Source organism: Lontra canadensis, unplaced genomic scaffold, assembly GCF_010015895.1.
Source record: "Lontra canadensis isolate GAN:19392208 unplaced genomic scaffold, GSC_riverotter_1.0 scaffold23, whole genome shotgun sequence".
NCBI classification, from domain to species: Eukaryota; Metazoa; Chordata; class Mammalia; order Carnivora; family Mustelidae; genus Lontra; species Lontra canadensis.
The window spans coordinates 8,581,044-8,599,255 of record NW_022631017.1 but is presented as its reverse complement, the minus strand read 5'-3'; the positions used below and the strand labels follow the sequence as shown (position 1 = coordinate 8,599,255).

Below are 18,212 nucleotides of genomic sequence, written 5' to 3'. Positions count from 1 at the left end.
TTCTGATTCAGTTTTGGAAGATTATATGTTCTTAGGGCTTTATCCATTTCTTTTAGGTTGTTCAGTTTGTTGGCATATAATTTTTCATAGTACACTCATAATCCTTGGTATTTCTGTGGTGTCAGTTGTCACTTTTTTCATTTCTGATTTTTTTCATTTGTGTCCTTTTTTCCTTGATGAATAGGACTAAAGGTTTATCACTTACGCCTGTCTTTTCAAAAAACCAGCTCTTGGTTTCATTGATCTTTTCCACTTTTTTAAAAGACTCTATTTAATTTATTTCTGCTCTTTTATTTCCTTCCTTCTATTCGCCTTGGATTTTTCTTTTCTAGGTCTTTTAGGTATAAGGTTAGATTGAGATTTTTTTTTTATTTGAAGTGGACTTGTACTGCTATAAATTTCCCTTTTTGAATTGCTTTTGCTGAGTACCAAAGATTTTAGATAAGTGTGGTTTCATTTTCACTTGTCTCCTTGTATTTCTTGATTTCCTGTCATTTCTTATTGACCCATTGGGTATTTAGTACATGTTGTTAGCTTCCATATGTTTGTATTTTTCCAGTTTTTTCTTGTGATTGATTTCTAGTTCCTTACCACTGTGTTCAGAAAAGATGCATGATATGATTTCAATCTTGAATTTATTAAGACTATTTTGTGGTGTAAAATGTGATCTATCCTGGAAAATGTTCTTTGTGCACTTGTAAAGTGTATTCTTTCATTTTGGGATGGAATGTTCTGTGTATATCTAAGTCCATCTAGTTTGATGTGTCACCGAGCAACACTATTTCCTTATTGATTTTTCTGCCTGGATTATCTATCTGTTGATGTAAGTGGAATATTAAAGTCTCTGCTATTATTATTGTCAATTTCTCCCTTTATGTCTGTTAATATTTGCTTTATGTGCTTAGGTGCTCCAATGTTGGGTGCATAGATACTTACAATTGTTACACCCTCTTGTTGTATTGACCCCTTTATCATTACGTAATGCCCTTATTTGTCTCTTATTGCAGTCTTTGATTTAAAGTTCTTTTGTGTAAGTATTACTACCCTGGCTTTTTTTTTTCCCTTCTGTTTCATGGAATATCTTTTTTTTTATCCTTTCACTTTTAGTCTGTATGTCTTGTGTCTGAAGTGAATCTCTTATAGGCAACATATAGAGGAATTTTTCTTAATCCATCATGCACTCTAGAGTTTAGACCATTTGCATTTAAAGAAATTATCAGAAGTTATATATTTATTGCCATTTCATTATTTGTTTTCTGTTTTTTTGTAGTTCTTCTGTTTCTTTCTTCTTTTCTTGCTTTCTTTCCTTGTGATTAGTGACTTCCTTTAGTGTGACTCTTGGCTTTATATTTATTTTTTTTGTGTATCTATTCCAGATTTTGCATTTGTGGTTACCATGAGGTTCATATAACATCCTAAGTATATAGCAATCTATATTAACTTAATGGTCACTTAAGTTTGAAAACATTCTAAAATAATTTTTTACTCCCTCCTCCACATTTTATGTATATGGTATCATATTTTATATCTTGTTATTCATATATATGTATACAAATATGAATTATATATTATATAATGCATATTATATACAGTTATATAATGTATAATTTTTATATATATAAACTTCTAGTTATGGCCCTTTCTTTTCCACTTAAAGAAGTCCCTTTAACATTTCTTGTAAGGATGGTTTAGGGGTGATGAACATCTTTAATTTTTGTTTGCCTGGGAAAATCTTTTCTCTCTCCTTCAACCCTGAGAGATAATCTCATTGGGTAAGGTAGTCTTGGTTATAGATTTTTCCCTTTCAGCACTTTAAATATATCCTGCCACTCCCTCCTCGCCTGCAAAGTCACTGCTGAAAAATCAGCTGACAGTCTTATGGGGGTTTCCCTTGTATATAACTTCCCTTCTGTTTTGCTGCTTTTAAATTCTCTATTAAATTCTCTTTAATCTTTGGCTTTTTAGTTCTTATGTGTCCTGGTGTAGACCTCTTTGGGTTCATCTTATTTGGAACTCTCTGTGCTTTCTAAACCTGGATGTCTCCAGGTTAAGGAAGTTTTGGCCATTATTTCTTCAAGTAAGTTTTCTGCCCCTTTTGCTCTTTTTCTGGGACCCAATATGAATACTTGTTCACTTGATGTTGTCCAAGAGATCCCTTAACCTGTCCTCATTTAAAACATTTTTCTTTTTGTTGCCCAGGTTGGCTGTTTTCCATTACTCTGTCTTCTAGATTGCTGATCTCTTCTTCATCTGCTAATCTGTTGATTCCTTCTAGTGTATTTTTCATTTATGTTCTTTAATTCTGAATTTTTTTCATATTTTCTATTTGTTAACTTTATCAGAAATAGTGCTATCTCCATTTCATTTTGTTCTTTTCCTGAGGTTTGGTTTTGTTTGGAGCATATTCCTCTGTCTCCCCTTTTTCTTAACTTTGAGTCTTTATTTCTATGACTAGGCAGAACGGCTAATTCTCTAAAACTTGAAGGAATGGCCTTGTGTATGGTTATCCCCTGTGTAGGCTATGTGTATCTGGTGACTTTGCCTGACTGGGGCTATGGCTGGTGGGGGCTGGGGACACCCTGGTGGGATGGCTGGAGCTGACGTGGTTGCAGGCCAGGGTATTCCTGGGACTCTCTGAACAGAGAGTGTCCTGGAAGGACAGCTGAGGCTGAAGTAGGTACAAGTTGAGAGGTCCTGGGGATCTCTACATTACAGCCTCCCCGCCCCCCGCGCTGCCAATTACTTACTTTTAACTGCTTTTGAGGATTTCTGCAAACTTTTGATCAGATGGTTCTCATTTTAGATCCATAGCAGCATTTAAAGAATGTTCAGTTTGGCATAAGCTAAAAATCATGGGATGGTTTGGTGTTCCTATCACCACGCTTAATAATCAGAAAGCATATTCCATAACTAGTAGCCAAAATTTCACTGTAGGATTTGTATCCCAATTCTGTGCTGAGAATGGGCCAGAGCATCCATCCTGGAATGAAATACTGAAGTTTCAGTTACTGTAAACCTTAAATTGTATTTCTAGCAAATGTATCATTTAAGGCATTGGGGAGAAATTGTTAAAATTCCTAAAAGTTGAAGAAATATTTAAATGATGTTCAACAAGATGTCAAGTAAAATCTTAAATCAAAGATAGCATTAACTGCAAGGCATACCCTTATCTTATAGAACAAAAATATGGGAATATTATATTAGTGACATGTGATAATTTAATTGACAGGGATTTTTTCTTTAAAAAAGTTAAACAGCATTTCAAAAGAGACAGAAACAGTCCCATACTATGTAAAATGTTGAAATTTAAAATTTTAAACACTAAGTTTAAAAAAGTAAAAGTATTTTATCCTTCTATATATCCATAGAAAGAACTACTAATCATCTTTGGATATATATAAGAAAAGATATTCTTAAATATATTAAGAAGAATTGGCACATTCTGAGAATGAGTTATTTGTTAAATTGGCTTTTGGTCAATTTACCTGCTTCCCTTGGAAGTGGGCAGGTATGACATAGATCAGTCTGTTGAGGTGTGGGTATAGTCTCTGCCCCTCTGAAAGTTGAAGACTGAACTGTGTGGTGGCATCATCCTGGCGTTCAAAGGGACCAGCTGCCCTGGCCCAGTCTCTATAGGGCTATGATCTGTCCCTCCTCTCCTAGCCATCCTGCTGGCCTCCCGGGAGCTGATCCGCAGCAAGCGTCTAAGGCAGATGCTTGAGGTCGTCTTGGCCATCGGCAACTTCATGAACAAAGGGCAGCGTGGGGGAGCCTATGGGTTCCGGGTGGCCAGCCTCAACAAGATTGCAGATACCAAGTCCAGCATTGACAGGTGGGATCTTGTCTGCTGCCTTATCTTCCACCTCACCGCACCCCAGCCTCTTCCCTCCTCCTCCCATTTCTGACTCAAACTCCTTGCCTTTTCCCCTGACCCCTCCTGCTAGTTTCCTCCTGGTCTTCATTCCTTTACCCCTGACCTTTCACCCACAGAAACATCTCTCTGCTCCATTACCTGATCATGATCCTGGAGAAGCACTTCCCTGACATCCTGAACATGCCCTTGGAGCTACAGCATCTTCCAGAAGCCGCCAAAGTCAAGTGAGGGACCTTCTTTCTCCCTGTGATCATAGCACTCTTGTCTAAATTTCCATTCATTGCTACTGTGGGATGACTAGGAATGGGCACTGTCTCAGGGTCTGCCTTTAGGAGAACCAAATGAAGACCGGCTACTTGCTGTCAAATCCTTATTTCAGAGATATTCCTAGGAAACAGTGGGGAAGTGAGCCAGGGGTGGAAACAACACTAATAACAAAGTATTATTAAGCCAGCTACCCCTGCAACCTCCCTCCATGGAAGTCTGTGAGACAGCATAGGACACTTACTCAACTTACCCCATCCAGGAGGTGAGGGAGCTAGGATATCATACCCCATCTCCTGTCAGTCATTAGCTGAACGTCTCTGGGCAGGGTATGACTCTGGCCATAGGAACAGGCAAAGGGAACTCTGGGATCCAGAGAAAGTGCTCGCATCATTAGAAGTCAGGATTGTACACTACAGTGGATGGTCCAAGGAGATATGGATATAGCACCAATGCTATCTCCTACAGGCAAGAAGTTAGACCTGAAGAGACATAGGCTGATAGAAGCATTTCCAACAGAAGCAGAAATGCAGTGGAAATTAGTTAATATGCAACACATGCTTACTGCACACAGGACAACATGTGAAGAGTTTTAAGTATTACCTGCTGGTATTAAAAAGAATTCAAGTCAGAAGCCATGTGTTAGAAAGCTACTATTCAACATAACATTTCTGATCTGGAAGGATCTTCAGAACCTAAATTTCACTCCTATTATTTTATAGAAGCACAGACAGAGCACAGAGGGGAGGTGATGTAGCAGGCCTGGAGCATGGGTCCACTGACTCCAAGGCCATTGTGGTTTGCACTGCCATCTGTCTGAACCATGCTCAGCAATTCTCCATTCCTGTGTGTCTCCCTGCAGCCTGGCAGAGCTGGAGAAGGAGGTGGGCAACCTCAGGAGGGGCCTCCGAGCAGTTGAGGTGGTGAGTACACCATCTATGCCTGCCTGGGTTTGAGGGGTTGCTGCCTGTGCCTGTGCTGAAGGCCAGACCCTGTGCCAGTGACTCTGGCACCCCAGACAGGAGCTCTGGGACACAGAAATGCATCAGACAGCGTTTTCCATCTGGGAGCCTACTATCTGGGGACCTATCATTTGACCAAGTGATAGGCAGCAACAGAGCTAGCCCTCAGGAAAGGATGACTGGATTATTTAGGACTTAAATTTAGAATCTCATGGAGGGGCCATCTGAGACTAGCCAGGTTACTGTCCAGCATGTCTGTTGGACACTGGTGGAGAATGAATCATAAGTTGGCCCCATGTCTAAGTCTAATTCAAGTGGATAAGAAAGGGTTTCTGCATCTCTCAGAAGCCAGTTAGGCACAGGTAGCCCATAGTGTGTGACACTGGGCACAGCTATCTCCAGAAATTCCTGCCAGATGCCTTTCTCCTTGGGTCAGTAGAGGACCCAGGGGCTGCGCCCAGGTGTCTAGTCTTCACCAGTCCTGCTCTGATGGCTTCTCAGATGATGTGGTCTCTGGCCCGAGGCTAGGCTAGTCCCATATGGCAATGGCCCCAATAGTTTTTCTTTCACATTTGGGAACTCAAGACCGTTTCCATCTTTACTGGGGGAAGGGGATGGTAGGCAGGTAAGGGGACAATGAGAGAATGAGGGTAAGTAGGAGAAAGAAATATTCATTGCCACTATGGTGGGGGTGGGGGCCATTTCCAATTTATAGCCCTTAAAAGTGCTACTCACAGCAGGGCCCATGACCAGCAGCATCCGTATCAGCTAGGAGATTTAGAAAGGCATCTCACACTTGAATCTGCCCATGCATTACCTATAGGTCTTGTTAAAATGCAGATTCTCATTCCCTAGGTCTGGGCTAGAGCCTGAGAGTCTGTACTACTTCAGACGTCCCAGACCACCCTGGGAAGCAAGGATCGAGAGAAAGAAAGATAGCAGTGGTTCGTGAGGGATAGCTCTCACAATCTTTGCCACCCTCAGAATTGTGTGAGACTAGGCAGGAAGGGTGGGAGATGGGGGTGACCCTCAGAATTCCTGACTTCTGCGCTGGTGCCCCTCTAACCAGCACGTCACTCTCCCTCCTCAGGAGCTGGAATACCAGAAGCGCCAGGCACGGGAACCAAATGACAAGTTTGTCCCAGTCATGAGTGACTTCATCACCGTCTCCAGCTTTAGCTTCTCAGAGCTGGAAGACCAGCTGAATGAGGCCAGGGACAAGGTAAGTGTGGCCCAAGCTCCCAGTCTGGCCCCCATCCTAACCCTATCCCCCCCCCTTTTTTTTTTACTAGAAAAGGCTCCTTCACCCATTTCTACGTTGGGTGGCCCAGAGGGACAAACCCAGCGTCACTGAGCTTTGAGGAAAAGTAATTTCCTCACTCCCTTAAGAAAAGCAATAGCAAGTCTGTTGCAAAGGTCATAATCCATTTAGTATGGGCTTCTTAGAAGGTTATTACCCCATTTTACAAGTATGTACACTGAGATCTGGAGAGGTTAAGAAACTTGCCCAAGGTTTCCCAGCTGTATTGGACAGACCTGAGTTAGAATCCGGACTCCAGCGCTCAGTTTTGGTCACAGTTGTTATTGCGTCTTCCTGGCTTCTCACACTAACATCCCCATGGATCCCACTGGTAGGCTTCCTCATTCAGGAGGTCTGAGATGCCCCTGCTGGTCCAGGCAGCACACTTTGGCTTGAATTAGAGATGGTGGCTGTCAATAATTGTCAGAACAGTGCCTGACACCTATAATTAGAGCTAATGATTTATGTCTCGTAACTCACCTCACCCTCACAACACGATGAGGTAGAGTCTATTGTCGCCATTTTACAGCTGAGGAAACTGAGGAAATAGAGGAGTTAAATTAGCCCAATAACTATATGATCTCTGGGTCATTTTAAGTGCATGACCTCAGGAAGTACTTCCCAAGGTCTGCAGCTCCTGACCCATACCTACACCAATAACAGACCCCATGGTAGCTCTGGGCAGCCTCTGTCAGATGGCTTGGATCCCCCACCTCCCCTTGGTGTCTGCCTCAAGCTTTTCCTTAAGCCTTATCTCTGCCCTGGTGCTAGCAGGCATCCCCCCCTCTCCTCCAGCCCTGCTCCCCTTGGACTGGGCTCTGCTCTGACTGGAACCCAGCTCACCACAGGGGCTGAGCCCACAGTGCTTGGGGGCAGGGGCAGACTCTCACCACCCCTTACCCCCTAACAGTTCTCCAAGGCCCTGATGCACTTTGGGGAGCAGGACAGCAAGATGCAGCCAGACGAATTCTTTGGAATCTTCGACACCTTCCTGCAGGCCTTCTCGGAGGCCCGGCAGGACCTGGAGGCCATGAGGAGGAGGAAAGAGGAGGAGGAACGGCGGGCACGCATGGAAGCCATGGTGAGAGGGCTGGGCTGAGTGGGGTCCTACTGGGGGAGAGCAGGAGGCAGGCAGGGAGACAGGGGTGTCTTAGGAAGGAGGAAAGTGGAGCCAGCTGGTCAACACGGGCCTCCGGGCACACAGGTGGGACTTAGTGCCTGCTGGGAGGCCACTGGTTCGGCAGTTGGACTGTCAGTGGCTGCTCTGGCCTCAGCCTACCTCTCTCTTCCTCCTCCTCCAGCTGAAGGAGCAGCGGGAGCGGGAGCGGTGGCAGAGGCAGCGGAAGGCCCGTGCGGGCAGCGCGCTGGAGGAAGGTGGCGAGTTCGATGACCTGGTGTCAGCGCTGCGCTCCGGGGAAGTGTTTGACAAGGACTTATGCAAGTTAAAACGCAGCCGCAAGAGGTCGGGGAGCCAGGCCCTGGAAGTCACCCGGGAACGGGCAATAAGCAGGCTAAATTATTGACCTGGGGACTGGCCGCAGCATGAGGCAGGAGACGGGGTGGGCCAAGGGGCTGAGCGGAGACGGCCGGGATCCTTAGACAATGTGGTGCTCGGTTTAAACGAGCCCTGGGCTGGGCCGGTGTGTGGCAGGACCAGGGGTCCCTGCACTTACCTGAAGGGGCTTCTCGTATCTCCTGTTCCGTTATTCTTTCTGCATCCCGACCCCCCCAGGGTCACTCCAAGGCCGACTTGGACATACCTGGCAGGTCCTGCTGAAGGAGCCCTGCCCCCTGGCCCCCAGCAAGGGCACGTACATGTTGGCACACAGCTGTTCCAGATCTAGACTGGACATGGGCTTTGTCTGGATTTCATGTACAGTAGGGAGTTCATGGTGGGGTGGGCCCTCTGAGAGCCAGTGAGGGAATGCAGGCCCCCATCCACCAAGAGGAGGCTTAATGGAACATGGATCTGGGAGCAAACTTTCCTCTTGGATGGAAAGGGAAGAGGCATTAGATACTCTAGCTAGATAGGTTTCAGAAAAAGTGTGGGGAGGACGATGCAGGGACCAAGTCATCAGGACATAGAGTAGCAGTGCCTGTTTCCTACATCACAAGTCCCTTGGCCCCTCTCATGTGTAAGACTCTCTCCCTCCCTTGCCTACTGCCATCTCCCTCCTATCTACTAATCCTTAATCCCAGAACACTCACCTTTGGGTTACCACAACTATGGCTCACGATCAGGTACTTGATGAATCTGGTAAGGGAAGGGGTTCAAGAAAGACTCCGATCATCACCACACCTCATGCCTTGGGCCCAAGGACCCTGGAACAAAACTCCTCGCTCCTCCTCCGTACAACCCAACCATTGTCTATAACCACACGCATTGGCTGGGAATTCTGATAGCTCCTCACTAGAGGGCAGCACTTGAACGCCTAGCTCCACTCTGGTGCTCCCTGTCTACCACTTCATGTTCATCAGACCCCAAACTCTTTGTCTTAAGGTCTGCCTCAGGGCAGAAGCCACGGGGACCTCCCCCTCTGTCCAGCCTGCGGAAGCCCGCTTCGAACCACGTGCACCTGGCTAAGGCTGGCCCTGGGGTGTCCGTTCCAGAGATGGTCCAAAGGGCCAGAGCTGCCCTCTGCATTTACATGCGATCTCTGAGGCATTCAGACTGGGAGCCAGAGCAGGCAGGGGAAGCTAGGGAGATGGAATATGGAGGAAAAGGGCCAAGTTCCCTGGGGGTGCACTGCCTGAAGGAAATCAAGGGCAGAAGGCTGGGCACCAGACATGGGGGCTAGGACCCACCTCTCAACTCATTTCTTCAATGTGACTTCCAAGGGATCCTATTCTAGTCCTCTGATCCACTCCCACCATCCATGCTGTTCATTTTGAGCTGTCTTTGGTTGGGGGAGGGGATCAACGGCTGTGTCTAAACAAAACTATCTTTGAAAGAAGGAAGGAGAGGTCAACTCCATCAAGGTTTTTGTTTTCAATCCATTTCTTCCCCCTAGAAGTTGACCTATCATCCTCGGAGTCCAGCCCTCCTGACTCTCCATCAACCAGCTCCTGGCCATTCTATCTCCCAGCCCTTGTCTTTGTTTCTCACCTTTCAACCTACTCCTCCAGCTCAGGGTTATTGCCAGTGGCCACACTGGTGGGCTAGGCCCACTCTTCAGCTGCTTATCTCATCTTTTCCCTACATTAGACTCGGGGGGTAGGGCCAGAGTAGCTGTGGTGGAGGGGAGAAACAGAGTTGGTGAGCCCAGCATGTGTGTTGGTTTGAGGGGGGAGGGATGTGAGCAAATGCAAACCTGGCCAGGCTACGGGGAAAGAGGCCATCCTGGAGTCCAGCTGAAGGCAAGATGAGGGCTTTGGTCTACCCATCTGTCCACCAGACAGCCCCCACTGCCAGAAGCTGGCACTGGGATGGTGGGAAGGTCACGGGTGGGGTCTTTGAAGTTCCTCTCTCAAACTGGCTGGGCTGAGTCAACCTCCCCAGCAGGGGACAGGGGAGGGCTCTGTTTCTATCACCAGCATGTCCAAACTCTGGCCTTCCCACACGCCACGGAAAACTGGATTTTCCAGGAAAGACAAGGAACATAGAAGTTGTTCAAGGTATTTTGGATCCACAGAAAAGCACACTTTGGTTTAACTGTTTACAGAGGACACATACCTTGTTCCAGGGCTCAGGCTTCTCACCCCAAAAGGTTTTTTTTTCCTTCTCTATTTATTGTTTTCTAGCTCTGGCCAGTAGAATAGCCAGATCTACAACCGTGCCTTGGACCACTCACCATCCCAGTTGCCTCAGCAAGGAGGGGCTGGTGCCCCGTGGAGCTGGGGGAGTTGGTCCTGGATATGCTAAATGTTTACGCCTATTACACTTGTTCCTTAGTCTTTGCCCAGTGTCCTTCTCACCCCTCCTGCTCCCTTCAGGTAAATTTCTCCAGCTGTCTAATGTTGTGTCCAATGTAAAATTCAGTTAACCTAATCCAACCTGTCCCCTTCTCAGCAACAGCACCCACCCCCCCTCCCCAGTGAGGGAAGGTAGGTTTTCTGGGGCAGCAGGAGAAAACAAAATTCTCCGGGTGGAAAGGGTAGGGTCTGGTCCAGACTCTCCCCACCCCCATCCCATTTTTACCAACTGGGGTGCCATGACTGTTCCTCCAGCCTCTACGCCACGGCTGCTGTCACCAAGCTGTCTCGGATGACAAGTGAGGCTAATGTACAAAATCAGCAGTGTCCTTTTTACCTGCACCATTTTTATAAGAATATATTGTAATACTAAAAAATATTAAATCCATACCATCCCCCTCCAGCCGTGAAAGCTGTGCCTTCTTCCCGTGCGGGCACAGGAGCTGTGCTCAGGGGCGGTCACAGCCGGTGGGGGGTTGGAGCCTGCTCCCATCCACTCTGAGAGCACCAATCGTTCCATTTCCAGAAGTTCCGCCAGTCAGTCCACATCGTATGGGGAGCTTGATGTTGGCCACGGAATTTGGCTTTTTCTTTTCCCAAGAGGTGGCTGTCTGACATGCACCAGCACCCATGGGTGTCGGGCAGAGGGGAGGTGAGCAGGCAGGGGGTGACCCTGAGGACAGACCCCAGACACCTAGCCACAGAGGTGAACCCAGCCAGTCCAGGGTTTGGGGAGGTGCAGACCAGGAAACTCTAAGTGCACCCCGTGATCTCTAATAGCAAACCCTGTGATGAGCTTTGGACGCCCCCACTGGCCACTTATGGCAGGAGGTGCCTCTCTTGGCCTCCCAAGGGAAGACAGGGGATCCACAGAGAATGTGCCCCTTTGGCTCTGATAGCATCCTTCCTGCTCCTCTTTCCCTGGGGGGCGAGGGCGCGGGCATGAATTCATGGCACCTCAGAAAGTCCCCATTCTTACATCTCCGAAGTTGGCATTGTGGCTTTATTTTATACGCTGTGAGGGTGAAGGCAGTCTTCAACTCTCTTCTTTCCCTGATATGTTCCAGAACAAAGGGCTGTGGGTGTGGGGTGGAGGTGGAAGAGCAGTGTGCAGGGGCAGTTGTCCTCAGGGCTGCTACCCATGTGTGTCCTGTCCTAGTGCAGGGGGGCCCAGGAAAGGGAGCTGCTAGCAGGACGAGTGCAGCAGTGAAGCCAAAACCCTGCAAGTCTGATGGGACCCAGACGCAGGCCAGAGGAGGGAAGAACTGGCCCTTTTAGAGGGATGGTGGGGGTGCGGCTCCCCAAACTTGGGAAGGCAAAACCGCTTTAGAGAAGTAGTGCAACATTCTTAATGCAAACCGTGCTCTTCCCTCCTCACAGTGGGTTCCCTCTGCTTCATGAGCCCTTATTCTCTCCCAAGGAAAGAGAAGAGAAAACCCAAAATGAAGAGTGGAAGTTAAGGGCCGTCCCGTCTGAAACTACATGTGTTATCTGGGGACTACGGCAGACCATGGGATTTCTCGGTTCCCTAGTGCTGCTCACGGCAATCCCCTCCCGTGACTGGAGTGTCCAGGAAGGGTGACAGGAGACTGTGTAGCTCACTAGAGATGGTGTAGCAGTGAAGGGGGCGCCGACCTCGGGCTCCTGCTGGCGGAGGTAAACAGGGACGGAGTTATAGGAACTTGTGGGAACTGCAGCCCATCTTGACCTGGCTGGGCCAGGGGTGAGAAGCAAAGAGCTCTAAGTCCGCTGGAAGTCCCCACGCTGACCCCCGGTCTTGCTCAGGAGCTTTATCTCCCCCAACACGATGTCTCTGCTAACAGCCTTGCACATGTCGTACACAGTGAGGGCAGCCACGGCAGCAGCGGTCAGGGCTTCCATCTCCACACCGGTGGGGCCCCGAGCCCGGCAGGACGCCTGGATCCCCACCGCGTGGCGTGTGGCATCCAGTTCCAGCCACACCTGGACGTGGCTCAGGGCCACATGGTGGCAGAGAGGGATCAGCTGGCTGGTCAGCTTAGCCGCCTGGACTCCGGCCAGCTGGGCCACCGCCAGGGCATCGCCCTTCTTTAGCTGGTTCTCCTGGACGAGCTTGAAGGCCACGGGCCCCAGGAGGACCACGGCTGAGGCCACAGCCACCCGCTCCGTGTCAGGTTTCCCACCCACATCTACCATAGCTGCCCGTCCTTCCGTGTCCACATGGGTTAGTTGGTCCGCAGTTGGCAGGGGTCCTGATGGGGTGGCAGGAGCCTGGGCCACTGCGCTAAGGCACTTTGGGTTGTCATCCGAGTCGAGGTGGGAGCTGTAGTGTCTCTGAAGGCAGCTGGACCTCAGCTGCCACTGGGCAAGAAGAGGGGTCCGGGGGAACCAGCCTCCTTCCCACAGAGTCGCCTTCTGGTTGGAGAAACTCACTCTGTGTCTTATACCCTGAACACGAAAGGGGTCCTGGGAGGAAATGCTTGGGATGGCTGGTGGGGAATCTTGGAGCAGCAAAAGAAACTCTGGAAAGCAAGAAGGAAAAAGAAGAAAGACTAAGCCCAAAAGGGAAGTTTCCTTCCCCACCTCTTCTCCCATCCCTTCCCTGCCCACCTTGAGTTGAGCTTCCACCAGGGTGGGGGTGGGGGGCATGAAGAGCAAAGAGCACAGGAGGAGAGAGAAAGCAGGAGGTACACAGACAGAGGGTCCCAGAATACAGGTCTGCAGCCCCTCACGACAGGCGGTATGCAGAGCACAGCCCCATCAGTGTCTCTGGGCCTACAGGGGTTGGGGGAGCGCTTCCGGGGTCCCCTCTGCACCAACTTCCTTGCCGCCAAGGTTCTTTTCACAAACACCCAGGATCTGAAGACTGTAGCCCAATCACATGACCTCTCCCTGTCCTGGTGTTCTTCTAGAAGCTATAGTGAGGTCTCAGCCTGAATTACCAATCACAGTTACTCTCCTCATCACATTCTCTAGGAAGATTTAATAGTAATTACTGAGTTTATAGAGAAGACGGAGAAATATTGTATCTCTTTCCACAACGTCTTTGAAGGCCCCTCAAGGCCATCAGAATGACCCGCAGAGCGACAGGCAGATACAAACAGTGCCAAGGGCCTTGGGAGACTTGCAGGCTCTTGTTACCTTAAGGGTGGTCTGGTGCAGAACCCCAGCCCAGACCTACTGAACCCAACTCTGAAATGACAAGATCCCCAAGTGATTCATGTGCACGTGAAAGTCGGAGGCCCTTTTCCAGGCAACTCCTGCTTTTATAGAAACCAGACCAACTTATTACTCTATGTCCTTAAGAGGAATAATACACCTCAGGAAGCAAACAGTCCTCCTAATTTCCAGGTTCCCAGCTCTGGGCTCCCACCCGGCCAGTACCAGAGGTACAACCTCCCTCCCAGAGCAGCCACGAAGGCACGCCCACTGCTTGCCATCAAGATGTGTCAGCATGGGTCAAGGCCCAGCCGTAGGACTATGACGCTGGAAGTGAGGGAAGAAGAGAGATGGTCAAGTTTTCTTCCCAGGGGAGAGCTTTGGTGAGCTGCCTTTCCCTCTCCGGGAGGCTGGTATGGGAGGCAGTCCTTGGGCTGTCTCTGGTCCATGCCAGCCTGTCTTCCTCTGGGCCCCTGCACTCATTAGACTCCAACCCCTGGAGAAGAGAATCCCTTCCCCTAGCTTTTCTCACTGCTTTCTCTTGCCTGCTGGTACAATTCAGAGGCCCAGATCTGGCTGTGGCCAAGTTTGGGGCAAGGTCTCCCCTGCTCTCGTCTGGGTATCTGGCAGAAGGGTAACAGCAACCCTAAAGCTCCTGGTGGACCAGCCAGTTCCCCAGAAAACACAGAGGACTTTATGCATGTAAGTTCTCAGGAGTTAAGGAGTTAGGCAGGCCTCCTTCCTGAAAAGATCAGGAGCATTCTTAGTTGGCTGTCCAAAGCTCTGCCCAGCTCCTGTAATGGCATCTAGTCTGGGAGGTCCTAGAGCCAAGGACGGGGTCTCCGTCTTAACCAGGAGCTCCATGTTTGGGGCACAACAACATTAGTGATCATAATTCTGAGGACCCCCTGCCTCAGTTCCCGGTAAAACAGAAGTATGATTTCTATGGTACACAGAGGGAGGGGGAGCAACGGCCAGGGAAGAGAAGACACAGGAAAACTGGAGAGGCGAGAGCAAATGGAGGAAGAGCAGAAGAAACACAAAGATGTGAACATCAGGATGAAATGCAGGATCGGGGGGGACAGGGTACCCTAGGGCCGGGGCCCCACCCTGCAGGATCCCCAGGGCCAGGGTGAGTGGTTACGTACTGATGGGTCACCCACCGATGAGGATCATGGGCCGGTTCTTCATCTGGGCAATACTGAACATGCCTGGGATAAGAGAAAGACGGGGAGGGAGAGGAAAGCAGGAAAGGGAGAAGGGAGGGGCAGGGAAAGGAGAGTTCACTGAAACCGTGGTGGACACAGTGGTGTGACAACCCGGGGACACACACTCACCTGGGTGCACCCTGACAGAAAGCCCCACTGCACAGTGCAAGGTCATCCCCAACAGAGCCTGAATGGGTGCCCTTGGGGGGACACGGTGGATGCCTGGGACCACCCCCGACAGAAGGCAATGTGCGGGATGAGAGAGGTGCAGTGCCCCCCTATCCCCCGCTTCCCCTCTACCTCTACCTGATAAAACAGCTCAGGAGAATTCAGGGCACCCTGTCCTGCACGGGCTCTGCTGTACCCATGCCCCTGAGGGAGGAGAACCATCACTACACCCCTGGTCTACAAGTGCCACAGGAGGGACTGAGCACCAGGATTGGCACGGAGTCCTGCTGGCTTCCTGCCAAGCTTTGCTCTGTCCCCTCAGCCCCTGCGGCCCACTCAGCAGCCACCCCAGCCTTCCCTGTGCCCACCCCTTACCTGCGTGCTGCCGCTTCTTCCTGCCCACAGCGGCCCCGATGACCCTCAGCAGCTCCTCCTCGGAGGCCCCTGCCCGTAGGTGGTCCCGGAGAGACACCTCTGAGTTCCCGAAGAGGCAGACCTGTGGGCAGTCACCATGGGGATGAGGCGGACGTGCCTCCCTTGGCCCGGAGCCTTGGTTCCCCCCTGCCTAGAGTCCCCTGTGGGCTGAGCGCCAGCACCCAGGCCTCCTATGGCTGGGTCATACTCAAGGCAGGACTTCCGGCAGGGAGGGACAGAAGGTGCTGGATGGTGAAGTCACAGAAGCCGAAAGGACAGGAAGCAAACTCAGACATCCCGAAGCCTGTATCTGATTTGCGGTCATGTTACCTTCAGTTACCACAAAAAATTAAAGAGCTGCCAACGGAAACAGCACATTTCTGGTCCTGGTCCATACCTTCTGAGACAGTCCCCAGAGGAGCCTCTTCATGGCCTTGAGAACAGACCCCAGTCAGCTGAGTCCCCGCAGTGCCCCCAGACGCGGCATGAACATCCCACTTTACCCCTGGCCCCTCAGGGTCCCTACGTGCCTGGACATTCCCCGCCTGCCTCCGAACCCACTCCAGCTTGTGACCCGGGCTGGTGGCTGGACAGCACGAGCCTGTGGGAGGGGACATCCTGAGGCCATTCAAACTCGATGCTCCCCGGCTTCCAGGAGAGGCTAGATGCGTGGGGGCTCAGGGCTGGATGAGACAGTCTCAGCAAGTGAGATCCCACACTTCTCCCACAAAATTTTATAAAGCACCTCCTAGGTGCTCGTAGAAGGCACTGTGCACAGAGGATGGAGGGATGTCTGAGAAACCTCTGAGGGCAGAGAGCACTGGAGAAGCTACGGACAGAATCTAAATCTAATCTAAGAAGGGTATACCTACTTCCCTCTGCTGCTAGTCCCCCTCCTTTACTCCCCCACCAGGCCCCAGGGGCCACCCTCTGCCCCAGGGGCTCCACCTCCTGAGAGCCTCTCCACCTGGCTTCTGCCTCAGTTGGCTGGTGGGAGACTGGAGAGTGAGAAGAAAGAAAGAACGGGCATTTCTGCCCCGCTTCTTCCGCGATCTGCTCTGTCAGGAGGTGACTGCTCTCCCCAACAGCTGCAGCGCCAACCAGGTGGCTGCCCGCCGCCCGGCTCCAGCTCTCTGTGGGCCCCGGGGGACCCTGCTTCCTCCCCTCCCCCTCCTCCAGGTGCCCCGGGATCCCCTCTAAGTCCCCATTCACCCTGCACTGTAGACAGTCTCTCTTCAGGGAGGCCCAGGGAAATCCCCTGGCTCCTGAACAAGCGCTGGATGGTCCCCGGACGTCCTACTCAATGCATCTGTCCTCCAACCCCCTCCTCCCCAGTGCTGACCAGCTCCCAAAGCCAACCGCCCCCACCCCCGGATGCCTTCTCGGGGCCCTCCGTGGGCCTTACCAAGCTCCTTCCTTCTCCCTCCCGTTCTTGCCTCACATTCTCCCCTCCGGGGAACACTGTTAAGTGGCCCTCTGACTAGTCTTCCTGTTTCCAAATCCAACCAGTGTGTTGCCTTCCTCAAACATGAACGGGAGTCACGTCCTCCCTTGTCCAGAAACCGCACAGCCCCCTACCACCCACAGAACACACGCCATACCTTTTGCCTGGGCGCTCAGGCCCTCCAGCACGCGGTCTCCCCATATCTGGCATTTGTCTGCCCTCGCCGTGTCAGTATGAACTCCAGACAACTGTCACCCTCACTTCTCCACCCTTCAAGGTCACCAGTGTCCACGACTCACTCTCTCCAGGTCCACCACCCTTGTGGCCTGTCTGGCCACTCATCGGACGCAGAATGACGTCCTTACTAGGCGGTCCTACGAGGGAGACTTTACCTCTGAAGGGAATGGTGTGTCTACAGCTCTCAGATATTCCGCACAGGGCTGAAGGCACAGCGTGTACTGCGCAGGTATGAGTAATGGATGCTGGTCTCAGAGCTGAGCCCCTGACCTGGAAAGGGGCCCACTGGGGTGATGGCTGAGGCCCAGTGCATGCAGCCCCTCACCTCTCCCCTGCCCACCACGCTAATATTGAGTCCAGGCAAGTGGCTCTCGATCAACCGGAAGGTACCTCAGGGGCCCCAGGAAGGAAGGCCATGGGTAGACTTTCCCCTTCTGTCCCCATGCGCTCCTCAAAATGGGCCCTATTTCACCAGCCACGCTATGTGTCCTGCTACCTGCTGGTCTCCCCTCCCACCAGGGGCACAAGTGCGAAGGGAGATTCACAACACAGAAGGGACAAGGGGGCCCTTATGGGGAGAGGGACACTTACCTTGAGGTTCCCGTCAGCTGTGATTCGCAGTCGGTTACAGGTTCCGCAGAAATGCTCAGACATGGACGTGATGAAACTGAGCTGGCCTTGGAAGCCAGGGATTTTAAAGGCCTGTGGTGAGCAGGGAAGGAAGGGCCGTGGAGGGGCTGGCACCTGATGGGCCACTGAGGGCACCAGGGCCCCCCCTCCACAGCTCTCTCTGGAGGAACTCAATGGAAGGGAGCACCCCTGGGCCCCAGCCAACAGAACACTGGTACAAGGCATGACCTAGGAGCTCTCTGCCTGCACCTGACCTGCCTGACAGCAAACCAGCTATGGATTCGGAGGCCTGTGGGCCACAGGGCCAGAGCACCTGCCCACTGCTCACTGAAGTGTGGCCTAGGACAGGGTACTTATGGCCAACCCATGCCCCATGCCCAGCCAGCTGCTCTGTCCATGAGGAGGAAGGCAGATGTGAAGGCACAGTCATGCCTCCCGCTACATGGCACTGCCCCGCCTTGCTGCATTCTGACCTCAGTGTCCACTCTCCCACGCCTCTCCGCCCAACTCAGCCCCAGCCTCCTGCCCCCAACCTTGGCTGTGCTGGATTCCTCCTCAGGCAGCTTCTCCAGCTCTGGCCACTGCTGCCGGAGGGTGTCCAGCATCTCCTTGTAGCTCACCATCTTCTTGAAGTTCCATCTGTTACCTGTGTTGGGGTTGG

General features: G+C 51.1%; 2 protein-coding genes across 7 annotated transcripts in view; one reads left to right on the top strand and one right to left on the bottom strand.

Moving 5' to 3' along the window:
• The window catches only part of DAAM2 (dishevelled associated activator of morphogenesis 2), a 117,412-nt gene extending 109,379 nt beyond the window's left edge, over window positions 1-8,033 (top strand). For both annotated transcript variants that reach the window (XM_032862287.1, XM_032862285.1), the window contains 6 exons: window positions 3,664-3,832; window positions 3,991-4,098; window positions 5,001-5,061; window positions 6,191-6,322; window positions 7,311-7,481; window positions 7,702-8,033. In XM_032862287.1, the coding sequence (XP_032718178.1) occupies window positions 3,664-3,832; window positions 3,991-4,098; window positions 5,001-5,061; window positions 6,191-6,322; window positions 7,311-7,481; window positions 7,702-7,923 (863 nt within the window). In that variant the 3' untranslated portion in view covers window positions 7,924-8,033. The remainder of the gene's footprint in view (window positions 1-3,663; window positions 3,833-3,990; window positions 4,099-5,000; window positions 5,062-6,190; window positions 6,323-7,310; window positions 7,482-7,701) is intronic.
• A 3,063-nt stretch (window positions 8,034-11,096) lies between these two features.
• The window catches only part of MOCS1 (molybdenum cofactor synthesis 1), a 37,761-nt gene continuing 30,645 nt past the window's right edge, over window positions 11,097-18,212 (bottom strand). For 3 of the 5 annotated variants that reach the window (XM_032862280.1, XM_032862282.1, XM_032862283.1), the window contains 5 exons: window positions 18,085-18,197; window positions 17,513-17,623; window positions 15,202-15,322; window positions 14,614-14,661; window positions 11,097-12,813 (listed from right to left, as the gene is read on the bottom strand). In XM_032862280.1, the coding sequence (XP_032718171.1) occupies window positions 12,053-12,813; window positions 14,614-14,661; window positions 15,202-15,322; window positions 17,513-17,623; window positions 18,085-18,197 (1,154 nt within the window). In that variant the 3' untranslated portion in view covers window positions 11,097-12,052. Of the gene's footprint in view, window positions 12,814-14,598; window positions 14,662-15,201; window positions 15,323-17,512; window positions 17,624-18,084; window positions 18,198-18,212 lie in introns of all 5 variants that reach the window. The other 2 variants (XM_032862284.1, XM_032862281.1) reach the window with 2 other exon arrangements.